Source organism: Seriola aureovittata, chromosome 4, assembly GCF_021018895.1.
Source record: "Seriola aureovittata isolate HTS-2021-v1 ecotype China chromosome 4, ASM2101889v1, whole genome shotgun sequence".
Classification (NCBI taxonomy): domain Eukaryota; kingdom Metazoa; phylum Chordata; class Actinopteri; order Carangiformes; family Carangidae; genus Seriola; species Seriola aureovittata.
Genome location: NC_079367.1, coordinates 1,455,348 through 1,470,519, shown reverse-complemented (window position 1 = coordinate 1,470,519; position 15,172 = coordinate 1,455,348). Strand labels below are relative to the sequence as shown.

The window sequence follows — 15,172 nt, the reverse complement described above, 5'->3', positions numbered from 1 at the left end:
ATGTACATATATATATACATATATGTATATATATACATATATGTATATATATACATATATGTATACATACACATGTAGTTATAAATGATGAAAATGTATTATCATTATTATTGTACTTTTAATTATATTGGTGGCAACAAATATATTGTTTAAAAAAAAAAAAACTTGATACCTAATACTTTACTGATAATGTTAATAAAGTTATATTTGAATCTTTATTCCAACAGCTCTGACCTTTATCATCATCATCGCATTGAGTCTCTGCGGCAGCAGCTTGTGACTTTCACCTGCTGGTGGTTCTGGGTACTGCAGCTGGTGTTGATCCTGTGACATTGACCGACCCGACATCTTCACCCCTTAGTGTGTGATGATGATGTGAATGAATGAGTCTTGATGAAGGTGAGCTGCGAGGTCTTCCTCATTTCCTTCAGGAAGAGAAAGAAGGATGGACGACCAGGTGTGTTGTTTTTTAAATGTTACATTTAATGTTTACATCACTGTTCTCCAGGTGGAGCCTGTGGGCGGAGCCTGTGGGTGGAGTTCAGTCAGCTGATACATGTATGTTCTGTATATACTGCAACGTTTATTCAAATGACATCAAATATACAAACAGTTTCAGTAAATCAGTCGTCCAGTAGTTGTTAGTTTCTACAAGTTTCAAAATAGGATTCAAGTTCTTCATTCAACAAAGTAAAACAAAGAGGAAAAACCTGTATCTACACAGAGGGGAAGGGGGAGGGGGGGGGGGGGGGGGCAGCGAGGACCACTGACAGCTGTGTTCATTCCTGAGAAGATTCCCACCATTCAGTCTCCTACAGAAGATGATGATGATGATGATGAAGAGGTTACTCTTCATCAGAAGATGAGACTGAGACACAGATCAAACATCAGACCTTGAGTTTGACCCAGGACCCGGAGTCTGATCTGGGACCCGGAGTCTGACCCTGGACCCAGAGTCTGACCCGGGACCCGGAGTCTGATCCGGGACCCGGAGTCTGATCCGGGACCCGGAGTCTGACCCTGGACCCGGAGTGAAACACATGATCGTCGTGATTCACTTTCCAGCAGAAAAAACACTCACAATCTGCTTCAGTCTGAAACAATAATAATAATATTAATTATTATTGTTATGGTGTTTGTTCATTGTGTGTTCTCTGACATTAACCCTCTCACTGCCAAACACAACTCTATGAATACATGAACCACCAGGTCCTGGATCTGACTGAGACCACTTCAGACCTGGTTTCAGTGGATCAGGAATCATTAACAACCTTTATCTTTCCTGTGATGACTCGGTTGAATCAGAGATTCAGATTCAATGATCTGATCAATACTGATATTGATCTGATTAAAAGACAAATACACCCCCCCCCCCCCCCCATCAGGTCCTATTCTATCAAAGAGTAAAATTGACTAACAGTCAGGAAACACTTGGCTTTAATACAAACGTCTGATGATTCAAATGTTGGGTGAATGGTTTACACTTGGTGCAGGAGAGGGGGAGGGGTGGGGGCAGTATATTTTCATCATTTCAGTATAAAAGCTTGAATGGACATTCAAGTGTTTGAATTCATCCCCACATGAAGCAGAAAAGTGTGGAGGTAAACGAAGCCAAGAGGTAGAGACCAACACGGTGAATCTCATTTACATATTCACACAGTGTCGCCGTGAAGAATCATTAACATCAGAAAACAAAGATTTATCTACAACACAGATCATGATCCTCGACTCGTTCTGCTGCAGGTAAAAATCAAGAAAATATATACATTTCTTTTAAAAATAAAATGAACTTCACAGCCTGAGAAATGTGCAGGCTAATACACTTTCTATACAGTGGTTTGTTTATTAGGAGGGAGTGTAGATCTCTATGTCACATATGTACATCATCACACTCTGAGGACGCATGCTAACGAGGACAGGATAAAAAACAACTCTAAAAATATATTAAATAATTTACTTCAAAGCTCGTTTGTCTGAGACAGTGTAGAAGAAGAAGAAGAGGAGGAGCTACTGGAGCTGCTTAATTAACCCATGAAGAAGAGTCGGTCACATGTTCGGGTGACAACAGAGACTGAACGAATGGATTATGCTGCTGAACATAATAACATGAAGAAGCAGAGGAAGACATCTCACTCTTCTACCCTGCTTCTGTTAAAGTTTCAGTGTCGGCAATGATCCCCGTCAGTCTGAGAACATCTGGAGGACTGACAGCTGTACCTGCTTCAACAGGTGGTCCAGATCTCTGACAGGATCTAGATCTATCAGACCTCTTCATCAAACATTCACTTCAGTTGAGTGTGAATGACCTTCACTGACCCTGCAGTGACATCAGCAGTGACATCAAGAGACACACAGCACATGGGCGGGACTTTGATACCATGGCTCCACCCCCTGATCAGCACCTGTATCTAGGATGTTTTGGTTTCTTCACTTACTGTTCAGATCGTGGTTTCATTCGTTCTTCTTCCGCCTCTTATGCTGGACTGAAGGCAGACTGGACTACAGCGACTCACTATCGCCTCTTCAGGTACAAATTGGTATTACAACACTGGGCTAGCTGGTTAGCATGCTAACTTCAGTAGATATCTCTAAGGTCAGATCTATTATTTCTTCACATTCTGTTAATTTTATTTCATTCTTTGAACATTAAAAACTCAAATATTTACATGCAGCACCTTTAAAGCTGCACTGATCTGTTCTGGCCTCTAGGGCGCAGAAGAGCTGTGGAAGAAGCCGACAGTTACTCCTGTGGTGGATAATGGCGCTTTAACCATGTGACCTGACGTGTCTCATGCTGATGTAGAAACTGTTTATGCATCATTTATACATGAGGCTCCTCGTCTTTGGTAAACGATCTGTTACATCATTAAAACCACGGCCGAACATTCAGGGACGAGTCTGTAACTTTAATAACTTTAATAATGTTTTTATAAAAGTGTCTGTGATCAGCTATCGTCGATTGTCTGGACTGAATCAACCCGGTGGAGAAATTAGTCTAATTTAATGTGATGGGAGATGAATCTGTTTGATTAGAGAAATTTAAAATAAACATCTGTTTTATTTGTATTAATATATGTATGAAAACATTATATAACTGTGAATCTATCAGGAAGTGAGCAGGTGGGTTTGTCTGTGGTTTGGTCTAAAGAGCTTTGCCTCACTCTTACAGCACATACAGCAGTCAGCAGTGGAGTCTCCTCAGACCTGAGTCCTGCTCTCCAGTGAAATGCTACGCAGACGACAGAAGACGCTGAGACACGTCCTGGTTCCAGTTTAGCAGCTTGTCCTTCGATGGCGACGCAGCAGCAGCAGCAGCTACTCCCACACCAGCGGAGACGGAGGCATCTCAGAGGGCTGAGCCACTGTGGAGCTGTTCAACAGAGAGATAACGTTAGCCTGGTCAGAGACTGTGAGTCATTCTCCACTTAAATACAGTTCATTAAAGCAGCTCTGCTTGGGGACGTGGAGATTAGCCTAGCTTAGCACAATGACTGAACTGGACTGCTAGCCTAGCTCCAGAAGTAAAAATAATACATGAAGGGTCGGTCAGTCAGTTCGGCCGTTCGGGCCATTAGACAGAGGGAAAGAGGATAACATGTTTTAAACACACACACATATATATATACTGTATGTATATGTGTGTGTGTATATATACATATATATGTATATCCTGCTGTTTTTACCTGATAAAGCTTTTGAAAGCAGCTGACTGAGGGTTGATGCAGAGCGGCACTCGACTCCCCTTCTGCTGCTCCAGAATGAACTGATGGATGATCTCTGAGGAGACACACCAACTGGTCAGGAAGCCAGTCATTCACTTACTGACTGTTAGACTGTTTAAAGAGCAACCAGAGACACACAGGTTCACGCTCTGTGAAGACTTCAGCTACAGATTGACTCATCACGTGAACATCAGAATCATCATTCATTTAATTAAACTGTAGAATTGTACATTATTTTACATTAATTCAATTAAAAGGAGGAACCAACCATCAAAGTCTTGACTGAGTTCAGGTTCAGAGCCTGATGTTTCCTCTGACCTGCAGTTAATGAGCCTAACCACTTTTAAAGGTTCCCTGTGGAGCCTCTTCCTGTTTCCATGACAACCCAACCTGTCAGCTGATCAGCTGTTACAGGTAACACAAGAACATTGGTCAACAATCACCTTTTCCAACGTTCAAACCCTCACACTGAGGGTCAGACCCTCTGAGAGAGACCAAACCAGAACCAGACCGAGTCTACCGATGAAGACATGGTGCTGACCCAACACTTTATCCTGTACCTGTCATGTTCTGCTTCGTGGACTGTGACTGACTCAACTGAAACTAGACTGGTGGCCATGTTGTTCTGACCGAGCGGTGAGCCGGCAGGTGGACGTACCTTTGACCTGTCTCACAGAGCTCAAGTTCTTCTCAAAGCCGTCGTCAAACTTCAGATTGGTGACCGGCTCAAAGTCACTGGTGTAGACGCGACCGGAGGAGGTGGTGTAGCAGCATTTACACATGCAGGTGTGGTAGCGCAGTCGACCCTCGTCCAGGTACGGGTGGGCCAGGGCGTCCTTCGCCGAAATCCTCTTTGACTAGAGACGACACAAAGTTTGAGCGGTGAACGTCCGTCACAGACAACAGGTGAGAGGGACAGAGGGAGGAGGGGCCGCTGTTTTCTCAAACATCCACATAAAATATCACATGACTGACTTTAAACCAGGTGAAGCTCTGAAGAAGACATCCTGAACATCACAGGTGAAGATTCACATATTAAACTGACACCTGTACTGTGTGTTCTCATCAGACAGGTGGACTGTGACGAGGAGTCAGAACCACCTACCAATCAGATCTCACCTGTTCCTTCAGGTACAGTGTTCAGTGAGTCATTTTTCCTGTATTTAACCTTTTTCTTGGTGACAATGAACAAGGACAGGAGAGGAAGAGGAAGAGGACCTGAGACAAAGGACTGTCTCAGCTTCAGGAAGAAGATTTATGTTCAAATCCAAATGTGAATCGTCTGTGTGCGAACAGCTGACTGTGACACCGTGTTGTGTCGATGTGGTCATGTGACTCACCGGGTCAAACACCAGCATCCTGCAGAGGAGGTGCACAGCTTCATGTGTTGCTTGACTGGACAGTGTGTAGAGAACAGGAAGTGACGGCTGCAGGCAACACAAACAACAACAACACTGAAGGTCAGAGACACGAGGATCATCGTCATCTGTTCAAACACTCATCACTCTGTTTGTTTGTTGTCATGTGTTCTGATGAAATAGGCGGAGGCTGCTCCTGCAGGTGGGGGCGTGGGCTTCGGCTTCAGACTGGACTGTAAACCAGGCAGAGGCAGTCTGGACTGTGGGTTTATAAACTGATGAGGTGAGACAGGTGTGTCTGATCCTGGACTGGATGAGTCCTCCAGTCTGTCGTTAACACACATGAACACCAGGTAATCCTACATGAGACCAGTTTAGTTTCCAGTCCATCAGGTTCCCTCCGACTCCCACCAGTGAACATTTCATTGATTTATGTATTTGTTCAATAATAAATGTTCAAATAAATGGAAATGAAACATGACAGACTCTCTGGTTTCTGAGCTGTTACCTGTTTGTGAGGTCCTCTGAGGATGTGTGCTCGAGCCCCTTCACACGCCGTCCTCATCGCCTCCATGGAGGGAGTCCCCAACAGGTCAGTGATTAAATCCAGCTACACACACACACACACACACACACACACACACACACACACACACACACACACACACACACACACACACACACACACACACACACACACACACACACGTTCCCCTCAGGTAAACAAACTGCTGCTCCAAGTCCTTCAATCCTTCCTCTATCAGAAAATTTTAAAATGTTTACATTTTTTTATTCAGTCATTTATGTATTTATATAATTTATTTACTATAGAAACTGTAACATAATGTGTTTTTACTTGTTTTATTCTTATTTATTTGACTTATTGTGGCTTGTTGTTCCTTGTACTGACCCAGGTGCTGATCATCTCTGACACAACTGCCCTGCCTTGAGTTCTGAGGTTGTGTGTGTGGGCTGGGTAATGAATCTGAATCTGAATCTGAATCTCACACACAGTATAATTATTCATCATTTCTTCCATAAAATACCTTCAGTCACTAATTTGTTAGAATCAGTTTGCATCAACTCAACTCAACACTTCCTGCAGATATTTCAAATTAAAAGCCTACCGGGCGCAGGAGAGATGATGTCAGTGTTGAGTGGTGGAGAACAGTAGAAAACACAGTGAGATGAATGAATGATTCATGTGGTCACCTGCTGGATAGGACTCTGGGCCTGGAACAGGATGCGTCTCCCCAGCAGCTCAGCAAAGATGCAGCCCACCGACCAGATATCGATGGAGTTGGAGTAGTGGCGGCTCCCCATGAGGATCTCCGGAGCTCGGTAGTACTGTGTCACCACTTCCTGAGTCATGTGACGTGACTCATCCGACTCCTCCACCCGAGCCAGGCCAAAGTCACAGATCTGAGGACAGTGATTCAAACGTTACTTCACCTGCTGCCACCTCCTGTCCTTACTCTCCTCCCTGAGTCTGAGTCAACACTCAGCCAGTCTGTCCTCTGCCTGTCCTCAGTCTGTCCTCTATCTGTCTTCAGTCTGTCCTCTGTCTGTCCTCAATCTGTTTGTCTTTAAAACACCTGTTAAAACTGAGTTCATAAACAACAAACAACCTGAACTAGAGCTGAACCCAGTCCGACTGACACAATCTGGACCTCAGAGCTGAAGTTCCACAGGTCATGTGTTGTTGTGTTGTTGTGTTGTGATGCTGTTGTGATGTTTTTGTCGTGTTGTTGTCCTCAGGTCGGACTGGATCATTGTAGTACACTCAGAGGCCTTTGACACACCTTGAGCACACAGTTGCTGTTGACCAGGAGGTTTCCAGGTTTGATGTCTCGGTGCAGGATCCCGGCAGAATGAAGGTATTTAAGTCCTGATGATGACGAAGGTGGAGGAGGGAGAGACAACAGATTACATCAGATATCAGTGAAACAACCGGACTGAAGGTTAAACTGGTGTCTGCTCATTTATCTGTGACAAAGCACGACTTTTAATCAACCGGTACGGAACATTTATATTTGATATCATCCTTGATACTTTCCATACTGACGTTATTCAGGCTCCTGATGCAGGTTTCTTTACTTCACAATAACAACAAACAACTTGACAGAAAGGAGAACGTACCTCGCAGAATCTGATACAGAAAAACTTTGGCGTGGTCTGAGCTCAGAGGCTGCGGCGACACGATGATCTTATGGAGGTCACTCTGCATCAGTTCAGTCACCACGTAACTGACCAGTGGAAAGTTAAGGTCAAACTCCAAACAGCCAACAACAGCACATCTGACTGAAAACCAGTGGACAATGACACAGGAAGACATTCACTGTAAAGACACTGATAACACTGAACCAGCTACTCACATGATTATAATGGTTCATACTTTATAATAATATTGTCAAGGACTCTTTGCTCCTCATGACAAACTTCACTCAGAGGACACAATGATCTAAACCCAACAGGACCAGCTGAGAACCAGCTACAGTCGCCAGTTTTCATTTCTTTCTTTAAACAGGTCTGGAAAAGAACCTGGAGCTCCACGACAACAGGAAACAGGTCATTCCTTTCCTTTCTTTGAACCCACAGATCAGGTCCTGCTGCTTCACTTAGACAAATGAACTGAAATGAAATCACACCATTCAGGTAAACAGAACTGATCCTGTGAACAGAGGACCAGCATAGGTTGTTGTGTTTGGATCCAGGATCACAGAGGTCTGGAGACTCATTCAGTAACAAAAAAGACTGTAAACTCTAAACTCTGCTTCATCAGGCACAAACTAAGGCTGAATTTAATTAAGACAAGTTTTTAGTCGTATCTCATGATAGTTTGTTGTTGACTGTCCATAAACCGAAGCCTTCATCTGCAGACAAATGAATTAACCTGGATCCCTGCACAATACAAAACTCTGCACAGCAGGACTTCAGGCTGCTTCATGTTCTTTGAATAATGGAGCCAGCACAATAAACTAATTAGAAGACAATACTTCACAGGGCCCCCATGACCACAGAGTCCTGAGTCAGCAGGAAGCCTCAGCTGTAAAGGGAAGAGCACCTGAAACCAGCTGCTGATAAATTTATCCTGATCATCGGCCTGTGACTGTTCACAGGTTCACTACATCCACCACAAAGAGACAAACGACAAGGAGACAAACAACAAGGAGACAAACGACGAGACAAACGACAGGGAGACAAACAACAAGGAGACAAACAAGGAGACAAACAACAAGGAGACAAACAACAAGGAGACAAACAACAAGGAGATACATCAGGCTGCTTGTGTGTCTGGACTCAAAGATGTTCATCAGATTAAAGATGCTCCACTCTGTGACAACACTGGACAACAGGATGTCTGTGTCCCAACAACTCAACATCTCTTCTCCCTAACTGATCAGTTTATATCAGATCAATAACTTAAGCTGATTAACTTCATAGATTTAAATCAGGACCTTCGGTGGTCTGTGAAAAATGAGTCAAATTTAGCAGCTGCAGCTTTCAGATCCAGATTTCATCCACATTTAGGTCCATGAGAGGACCAGACGAGACGAGGCAGGACCTCCATATTTACCACAGAAGAAGAAACCTTTACAAAGTGATGATTCTGCAGTTAGGAGGAGAATCTTTATGATTCCTGAGTGGATGTTTCCTCTCAGTGGACAACAGACATAATAACATCCTCAGGAAGGGTGTGTGTGTGTGTGTGTGTGTGTGTGTGTGTGTGTGTGTGTGTGTGTGTGTGTGAACATGAACAATGTTACAGGCAAATCTCCTCCATGTTTCTGACAAACTAAAAATAGCTTCCTATCCCATACAGAGATAAAGAGAAGTCACAAGATGAGACGAGCTGAAGGTTGTCTCATTTCGTTAGTGGTTGTTCATCTGTCAGACCACAGACCTCTGTGTTTAACACAGTCGTACAGTGAGTGAGTGAGTGAGTCTTTGGCACCCAGATGAAAGCTGCTGTGTTGTGTTTACTTTCTGTGAGAAGCTGTGACCATTAAAGATCCAGTTACTTCATGTTGTTGATGAAGCAGCACAGAGAGAACACACACCGTCTGTCCACAGGTAGAAAACGACTGAACACACATCAGAGCAGGTGAAGGATACATCTCCTCGAAGTAGTCGATGTGAGGAGGCTGGAGGATGTCCAGAGCAGAGAGAACCTGAGGAGACAGGAAGCTGTGGTCAGAGGTTTCATCTGCACCTGGACACCTTATAAACAGGCTGTGTTTACACCTGGTATCAGTAAGTGTTTCACGCCCCCTCTGTGAGCCGAGCTCAGTATGCAAATGAGGAAGGCGGAGCTAAACCATGGCGTGTCTCATCATCCCAGAGATAGAAGATGAGTTCAGGATCAATTTATTTATCCTAAACTGTCGCTGAGCAGACGACTGAACCGAGAATCTTCTCATGCTGTTACCATAGTTACTGTCACTCAGCCCGAGACCTGAAATTTTGTGGTGGTGAACTTGCTCCATCTCTTCTCACAGAGGAACCATTAAGCTGCTTCATTGAACCAGAGTCAGAGACAGTGACTGAAACAGGTGCTGTGTGAGAACATTAAAGCAGACATCACTCCCAGTACAGATCCCAGTGAGTCCAGGTGAGTCCAGGTGAGGGGATGTAGGGAGAAAAAGGTCTGACTTTATCGGGGTCATGTTGTAGCTTTGTTTTCTGATTCTAATAAACGCATTAAAGTCCTCAGACTGTTTTACCACAAAGATCCAGTGAAGGAGAAAAACTACTTAAATGAAAATATGTCAGGTGTTGCATTTACTGATCTGACCTCTGACCTCTCTCTCTCTAGCTAATTACAAAGTAAAGGGACGATGGTCAAACAGTTCGTCTGGATGTGAGGGGAAGTGGTTTGGGACACTCTAAAGGGACCGCCATGACACGTCAGAGGGTCACGTGACAGAGACAGACACGCACACCTATAGTCTACCTGTCAGTAGACTTGACTAACTAACTCACACTGTAAGAATATATCCACTGTCAGTGGGAAAACTTGCAGAGTCACATGAGCGTTGAACTCCTTGAGTGCTCCTTCACAACTGGCTCAGGATCCAGACCCCCTCAGACCAGGTGCTGGGAGGTCCATGTGTGTGCAGCACTGATGTGTACTTACATTTTCATGTTTGAAGAAACACAGCATCTTCAGTTCCCTGAACACCCTCTTACAAGACACCAGGTTCTGGAAGACATTGGGCATCTTTTTGAGGGCAACTCGTTTCCCGTCTCTGGGGTCAGTCACCGACCTGGAGGAGACCACAGAGACCACATGACACTCTGAAGGTGTCACCTGTAGTAAGTGTGTCCAGCAGCTACAGTAATTACTGAGTCAGACACCATGAAATCAGAGGACCCCAACCCACCCCCACCTTTTCTGATCCATCTCTATAAAACCAGTTCCACAGACGTCAGTTTACAACAAGCTGTAAAAAACTACCTCAACTCAGTCAGGTTTTAATATGTTCTGTACAAGCTGGATGGTCAAAACCAGCTGTTAGTGTGACGAAGATGATGATGATGATGATGATGAGCCTTCCGCGTGTTGCTGCTGAGCACCTTTCTTAGTGATTAGTCACAGGAGGCAGAGGTGACGCCTCGTGAGGAGCGGAGCAGGTGTAACACTGCAGCGCTGTCAGTGCAACCTTCAGTGAACCTTTTCAAATAGGATCAGTGAGGAGACAGATGGCAGAGGACTAAGACCCGGGTTTCACCAACACCAGCAGAAAGCCTGCAGTCTCAACAGGAACCAGGACCACAGTGCTGTGGGACAGTCACGTGGATAGTTAGATGGTTCAATTCTAAAATTCATTTTTTACCTTAAAGCTCCATGTTTTCTTCTTCTCCTGTGTTTTATTTGAAGTGTTGATCCATAAGAGGATATATTCGTGGTTTTAAGAACCAAAAACCATCTCATTGTAGTTTTACATCTCCTCTCAGACGGTCAAATTCAGACTACAAAAATGAACCTATCCACTGGTGTCTGTGTTCGGTGTTTTTACACTTTTTATCTGGCTTTTGTCTTGAGTGTGAAAGGTACAACCATCATTCACTCCCAGGTCACATGAGTCATAGCAGACATATGTATTCATCAGCTCCGACTCTGATCAGCAGGGATGTAAACATGGAACCAGGTGAACACACTGACTTTGCACAAGAACACAAACACTAAACACACCTGTCACCTGCCAACTGCCCAGCACGGGGCTGTTAAACCACAAACAGTCTTCACTGGCTCTTTTATACTTTGTTAACAGCTCAGTTAGCAGTTAACTCAGTTAGCAGTTAACTCAGTTAGCAGTTAACTCAGTTAGCAGTTTACTCAGTTAGCAGTTAACTCAGTTAGCAGTTAACTCAGTTAGCAGTTAACTCAGTTAGCAGTTAACTCAGTTAGCAGTTTACTCAGTTAGCAGTTTACTCAGTTAGCAGTTAACAGAGCGAGACAGGTCTGTCGCTGCAGCTTCTCCTGAACTGACCAGCTGCTGCTGCTCACACACTCATGAAGAGTCTGTGTTGCACTTGTGAACAGTCACGTCACTCTGCGTGTGTGCGTGTGCGTGTGTGTGTGTGTGTGTGTGGCACAGACTGCAGTGGTTATGTTTCATAGTGAACATTAATAAACCATGTGAGGTGTGAGCTGAACACAAGGTCAGAACATTATTCTGGACTGACAGAGGCTGAGACAGTTTGACCTTTGGTCTAACATATGGGTCGAGCTCCAAACACAGAGGATCCTACACATCCCATAATGTAACTTGGTAAGATCTGTCAGTAGACCCTCCCTGCCTGGTCAATGCCACATCCTTTAAATGCCATGTGCTCAGTTTCAGATAACACTGACTTTTTGCTATCAAACTAAACTGAGTGACTCCAGTGATGTCACCACAGAATGTTTCCAGCCATTTACCACACATCATGTTTACATCACAGCTGATCGTTCTCAGGAGCAGGACCAGGCCAGAGGGCCTCCTCTTCAGGAGTCTGTGTCCCAGTGTAAAGACGAGGTGAAGCCGATTACCGGTCTTGATTTTATTATTACATTATTTCATTTTATTTATTATTGTTATTTATTTGTTTATTTATTTTCTTCTGAAATGTGCTTTCTCCTTGGTAACAGTTTAATCTCTGTATGCAGGTTGACCCCTGGTGTTTCTGTGGGAGTAGAGATCTGTTGTAATAACTCATTAAAACATCAGAATGACCTCTGACCTGTGTCTGTTTGAACAGAGCTGCATCACCACAGTAGAAAGTGACGGTTCATTCATCACAGAGCTTCACTGTTGTCAGTTGGTGTAGTTACTAACTGAAACATCATTTAACTGACAACAGCTGGAACACCGGTAAAGGCGGGCCGGCTGTCGCCTCTGTGGACCCTGGTCCGGGCCAGTGCACTTACCAGACCACCCCGAACGCTCCGTAGCCGATGGGCCTGTCAGGCTCTATGTCCAGCTGCTGTTGTAGGTGGTGTGTGTGTTGCTGCTGCTGCTGCTGCTGATGCTGCTGCTGCTGGTGGTGGTGGTGGTGGTGGTGGGCTTTGACAGCAGCGGCAGCGGCGGCTTGAACCTGGGCGGGAGCCACGGCCGCCGCCGGCCCGGGGGCTTGTCCGGGGGCAGGGGAGGGGAAGTAGGGCTGCTGCTGGCCGGGGTTGAGCATCACCGCCGCAGCGGCAGCCGTGGACGTGTGTTGCTGGACCGTGTGCACGGCGGCAGCGGAGCCCGGGTGCTGCAAGTGATGCTGGCCAGCGTGGTGGTGGTGGTGCATGTGGGGAGGCGGGAGGTGCTGGAGCTGGTGGTGGTGGTGCGGGTGATGGGCAGCCACTGCCGAGGAGCCACCGTTATAAGCAGCCATCATTTTTGTAACATTTGTAGCCGCTGTGCCGCAAAGAGCCATCCACTGCCGCGAAGCGTCCTGTCAGAAGTGATGCTAACGGCTACACGGCTGCAACACGGGACTCATCAAACTTGGAGAAACATAGAAAAGTGATGTGAGGTCTGAATGATCAGCAGCAGCTGCTTCACTCTGCGGCCAGAGGACCCGTGCAGAGCCGCTTCATCATAGTGACCCTCTGGCTCTACATTAATTTAGTGAGCGGTTCTCCATCAGGCTGCGGGGGCCCGGGGCTAATGACGGAGAGCACGAGCATGTAGCTCTGAAACCTGCGCCAACAACTCAACTCAGAAAGACTCGGCCCCCCCTCAATAGATAAAAGTGGTGGTCCTAGATGTCCCTCATGATGGAGGTGCCCCCTCCCTCCTGATAGTAGTGTGATCTAAAGCCTGTCACATGGGAGGCAGCGGAGCTTCATCTCTTAAAAGTGTCCAAGTTCGCCACACGCCCCGGTCCAGAGCCGTCCTCCTCCCGCAGCCGGGAAATCTCATCTATTCCTCCGAAGTGAATCCTCCTCCAGACCGCCCTCCGTCAGCGGGGCTAATCTCCGGCCGTAATTAACACTGCTGATCCGGTGCAGAGGAGCTGTATCCCAGCCCAGGCCACAGTACAGCAGGCAGGCAGGCAGGCCCAGGCCTCGGCTGTCCACGCCACTCACATATTATTACACCGATCCACCGAGCCGTGCTCCAGGACCCAGACCCCCATCACTGTGACAGACACGAAGCCTCAGAGCAGGACTCGGGACTCGGAACAGGACCAGAGAAATCCTCGCTCACGGCTGGAAAACAACTTACTTCCCCCATCGACAGCGCCGTGTTTGCCGCGTTGGACTGTCCCCGTCTCCTCAAGTCAACGACCCACGGAGGATAAAAAAACAACGCGGGAACAAAGTTAAATCCTTTTAATGCGGGATCAGCTCCCGCTGCCAGGAGCTGACAGGAGCTACAGAGGAGACCGCGGAGATGGACCTGACAGCCCGGAGCTAGCTGAGAGGAGTCCGTGTGTCTGCATCAGAACAGCCGAGCCTCCGTCGATGAGCCCCGCTGTCAGCAGAACAACAGGAAGCAGCCCGGTGGAGCCGCTACACGTCGGGCCGACGTCGCTCCGTTGCCGCTGACATGATCAAACTGTCGGTCACACGGCGGCTGAGACTAGCAGCGGATCCAACATGGTGAACAAAACCAGAGGAAGTCGGTGATGAGATTATGCGCGACGGACAACCAATCATCTGCCGCACCGCAGTGACGTCACGGCAATATCCCTGATTGTCACTGCCGGCAGCCAGTGACGCGTGAGGGCGGGGCCACCTGCTCCTGAATAGCCAATGACAACCGGGGATACATCCGGTGAAAACAGACCGAAACCAACCGAACAGTTCAATAACTGAGGAAAACAGGTCCAGAGGACACACAGAAGACAGCATCATGTTCCCGGGGAACTGCAGCCCACCACGGGCTGGGACAACATGAGGAGGACCCTCAGATCCTGAACGTGTCCTGTAAACCTCAAGTTGTTTTTTCTGCAGTTGTGACAGTTTTTATTAATCACGTATCAATTATTATTAGCTATGTTAATAGTAGCCTATTGATTAAGTATTGCTGTTGAATAAACAACCTGATCAGTTTATATCTGATGTAATGTCATTACCAAGTCAAACCGCGGTGAAAAGACAGAAAACTAACCAGCTGCGGATCAGTTGTAATCTTCAGCCTCACCACTAGATAGTTCTCTCATTATCTCAGCTGGCTCTTCTGCTGGTTATGTGATTCACACTATTTTTATTATATAATTTTTAAGCATTTTTAGGTGGGTGCTTTTACTTTATTACTTTATCTGTAATAATCGATTTTATATTGTTTTTTATGGTTGTCTATGGGAAATGAGCAAAACATTATTATATAATATATATATTATATAATTATAAAAAGTACAACAGTGGATCTCGGTGAACAGCTTCTTCACTCTTCAGTGCCTCACCTTCCCAGTGATGAAAGTGATTGCACCAACAAGTGGTGACATATCAGCTTACAAATGTATATTGTATTTATTAGTGTATATTTGGTGTATTTTTGTTGTATATTTCCATAGATGTTTATTCTATAGATGTTTATTTTTCTGCTGTGGTAAATGAATTTCCCAGTTGTGGGATTAATAAAATTAATCTAATCTAATCTAAATATTGCA

At 45.6% G+C, this 15,172-nt stretch overlaps 2 protein-coding genes across 4 annotated transcripts in view; one reads left to right on the top strand and one right to left on the bottom strand.

Moving 5' to 3' along the window:
* LOC130167649 (Na(+)/H(+) exchange regulatory cofactor NHE-RF3-like) overlaps positions 1-1,703 on the top strand; it is a 15,548-nt gene extending 13,845 nt beyond the window's left edge. The window contains exon 12 of the transcript XR_008827320.1: positions 228-1,703. The gene's annotated coding sequence lies outside the window, so the exon portion shown is untranslated. The remainder of the gene's footprint in view (positions 1-227) is intronic.
* On the bottom strand, positions 463-15,172 carry nlk2 (nemo-like kinase, type 2). 3 transcript variants are annotated; one of them, XR_008827319.1, is made up of 12 exons: positions 12,495-15,163; positions 10,218-10,347; positions 9,197-9,252; positions 7,220-7,326; positions 6,883-6,968; positions 6,293-6,502; positions 5,589-5,690; positions 5,063-5,149; positions 4,381-4,579; positions 3,684-3,777; positions 963-3,370; positions 463-924 (listed from the first exon to the last, which is right to left on the bottom strand). XR_008827319.1 is itself a non-coding variant. In XM_056374042.1 (11 exons), exons 1-11 carry the CDS (start codon positions 12,986-12,988, stop codon positions 3,316-3,318), a joined length of 1,620 nt encoding a protein of 539 aa, XP_056230017.1. In that variant the 5' UTR covers positions 12,989-15,163; the 3' UTR covers positions 463-3,315. The 3 variants fall into 3 exon arrangements, 2 of the variants coding, with proteins under 2 accessions (XP_056230017.1, XP_056230018.1); XM_056374042.1 differs by having other exon boundaries at positions 463-3,370; XM_056374043.1 differs by lacking the exons at positions 463-924; positions 963-3,370; positions 3,684-3,777; positions 4,381-4,579; positions 5,063-5,149 and adding an exon at positions 5,160-5,407 and having other exon boundaries at positions 12,495-15,172.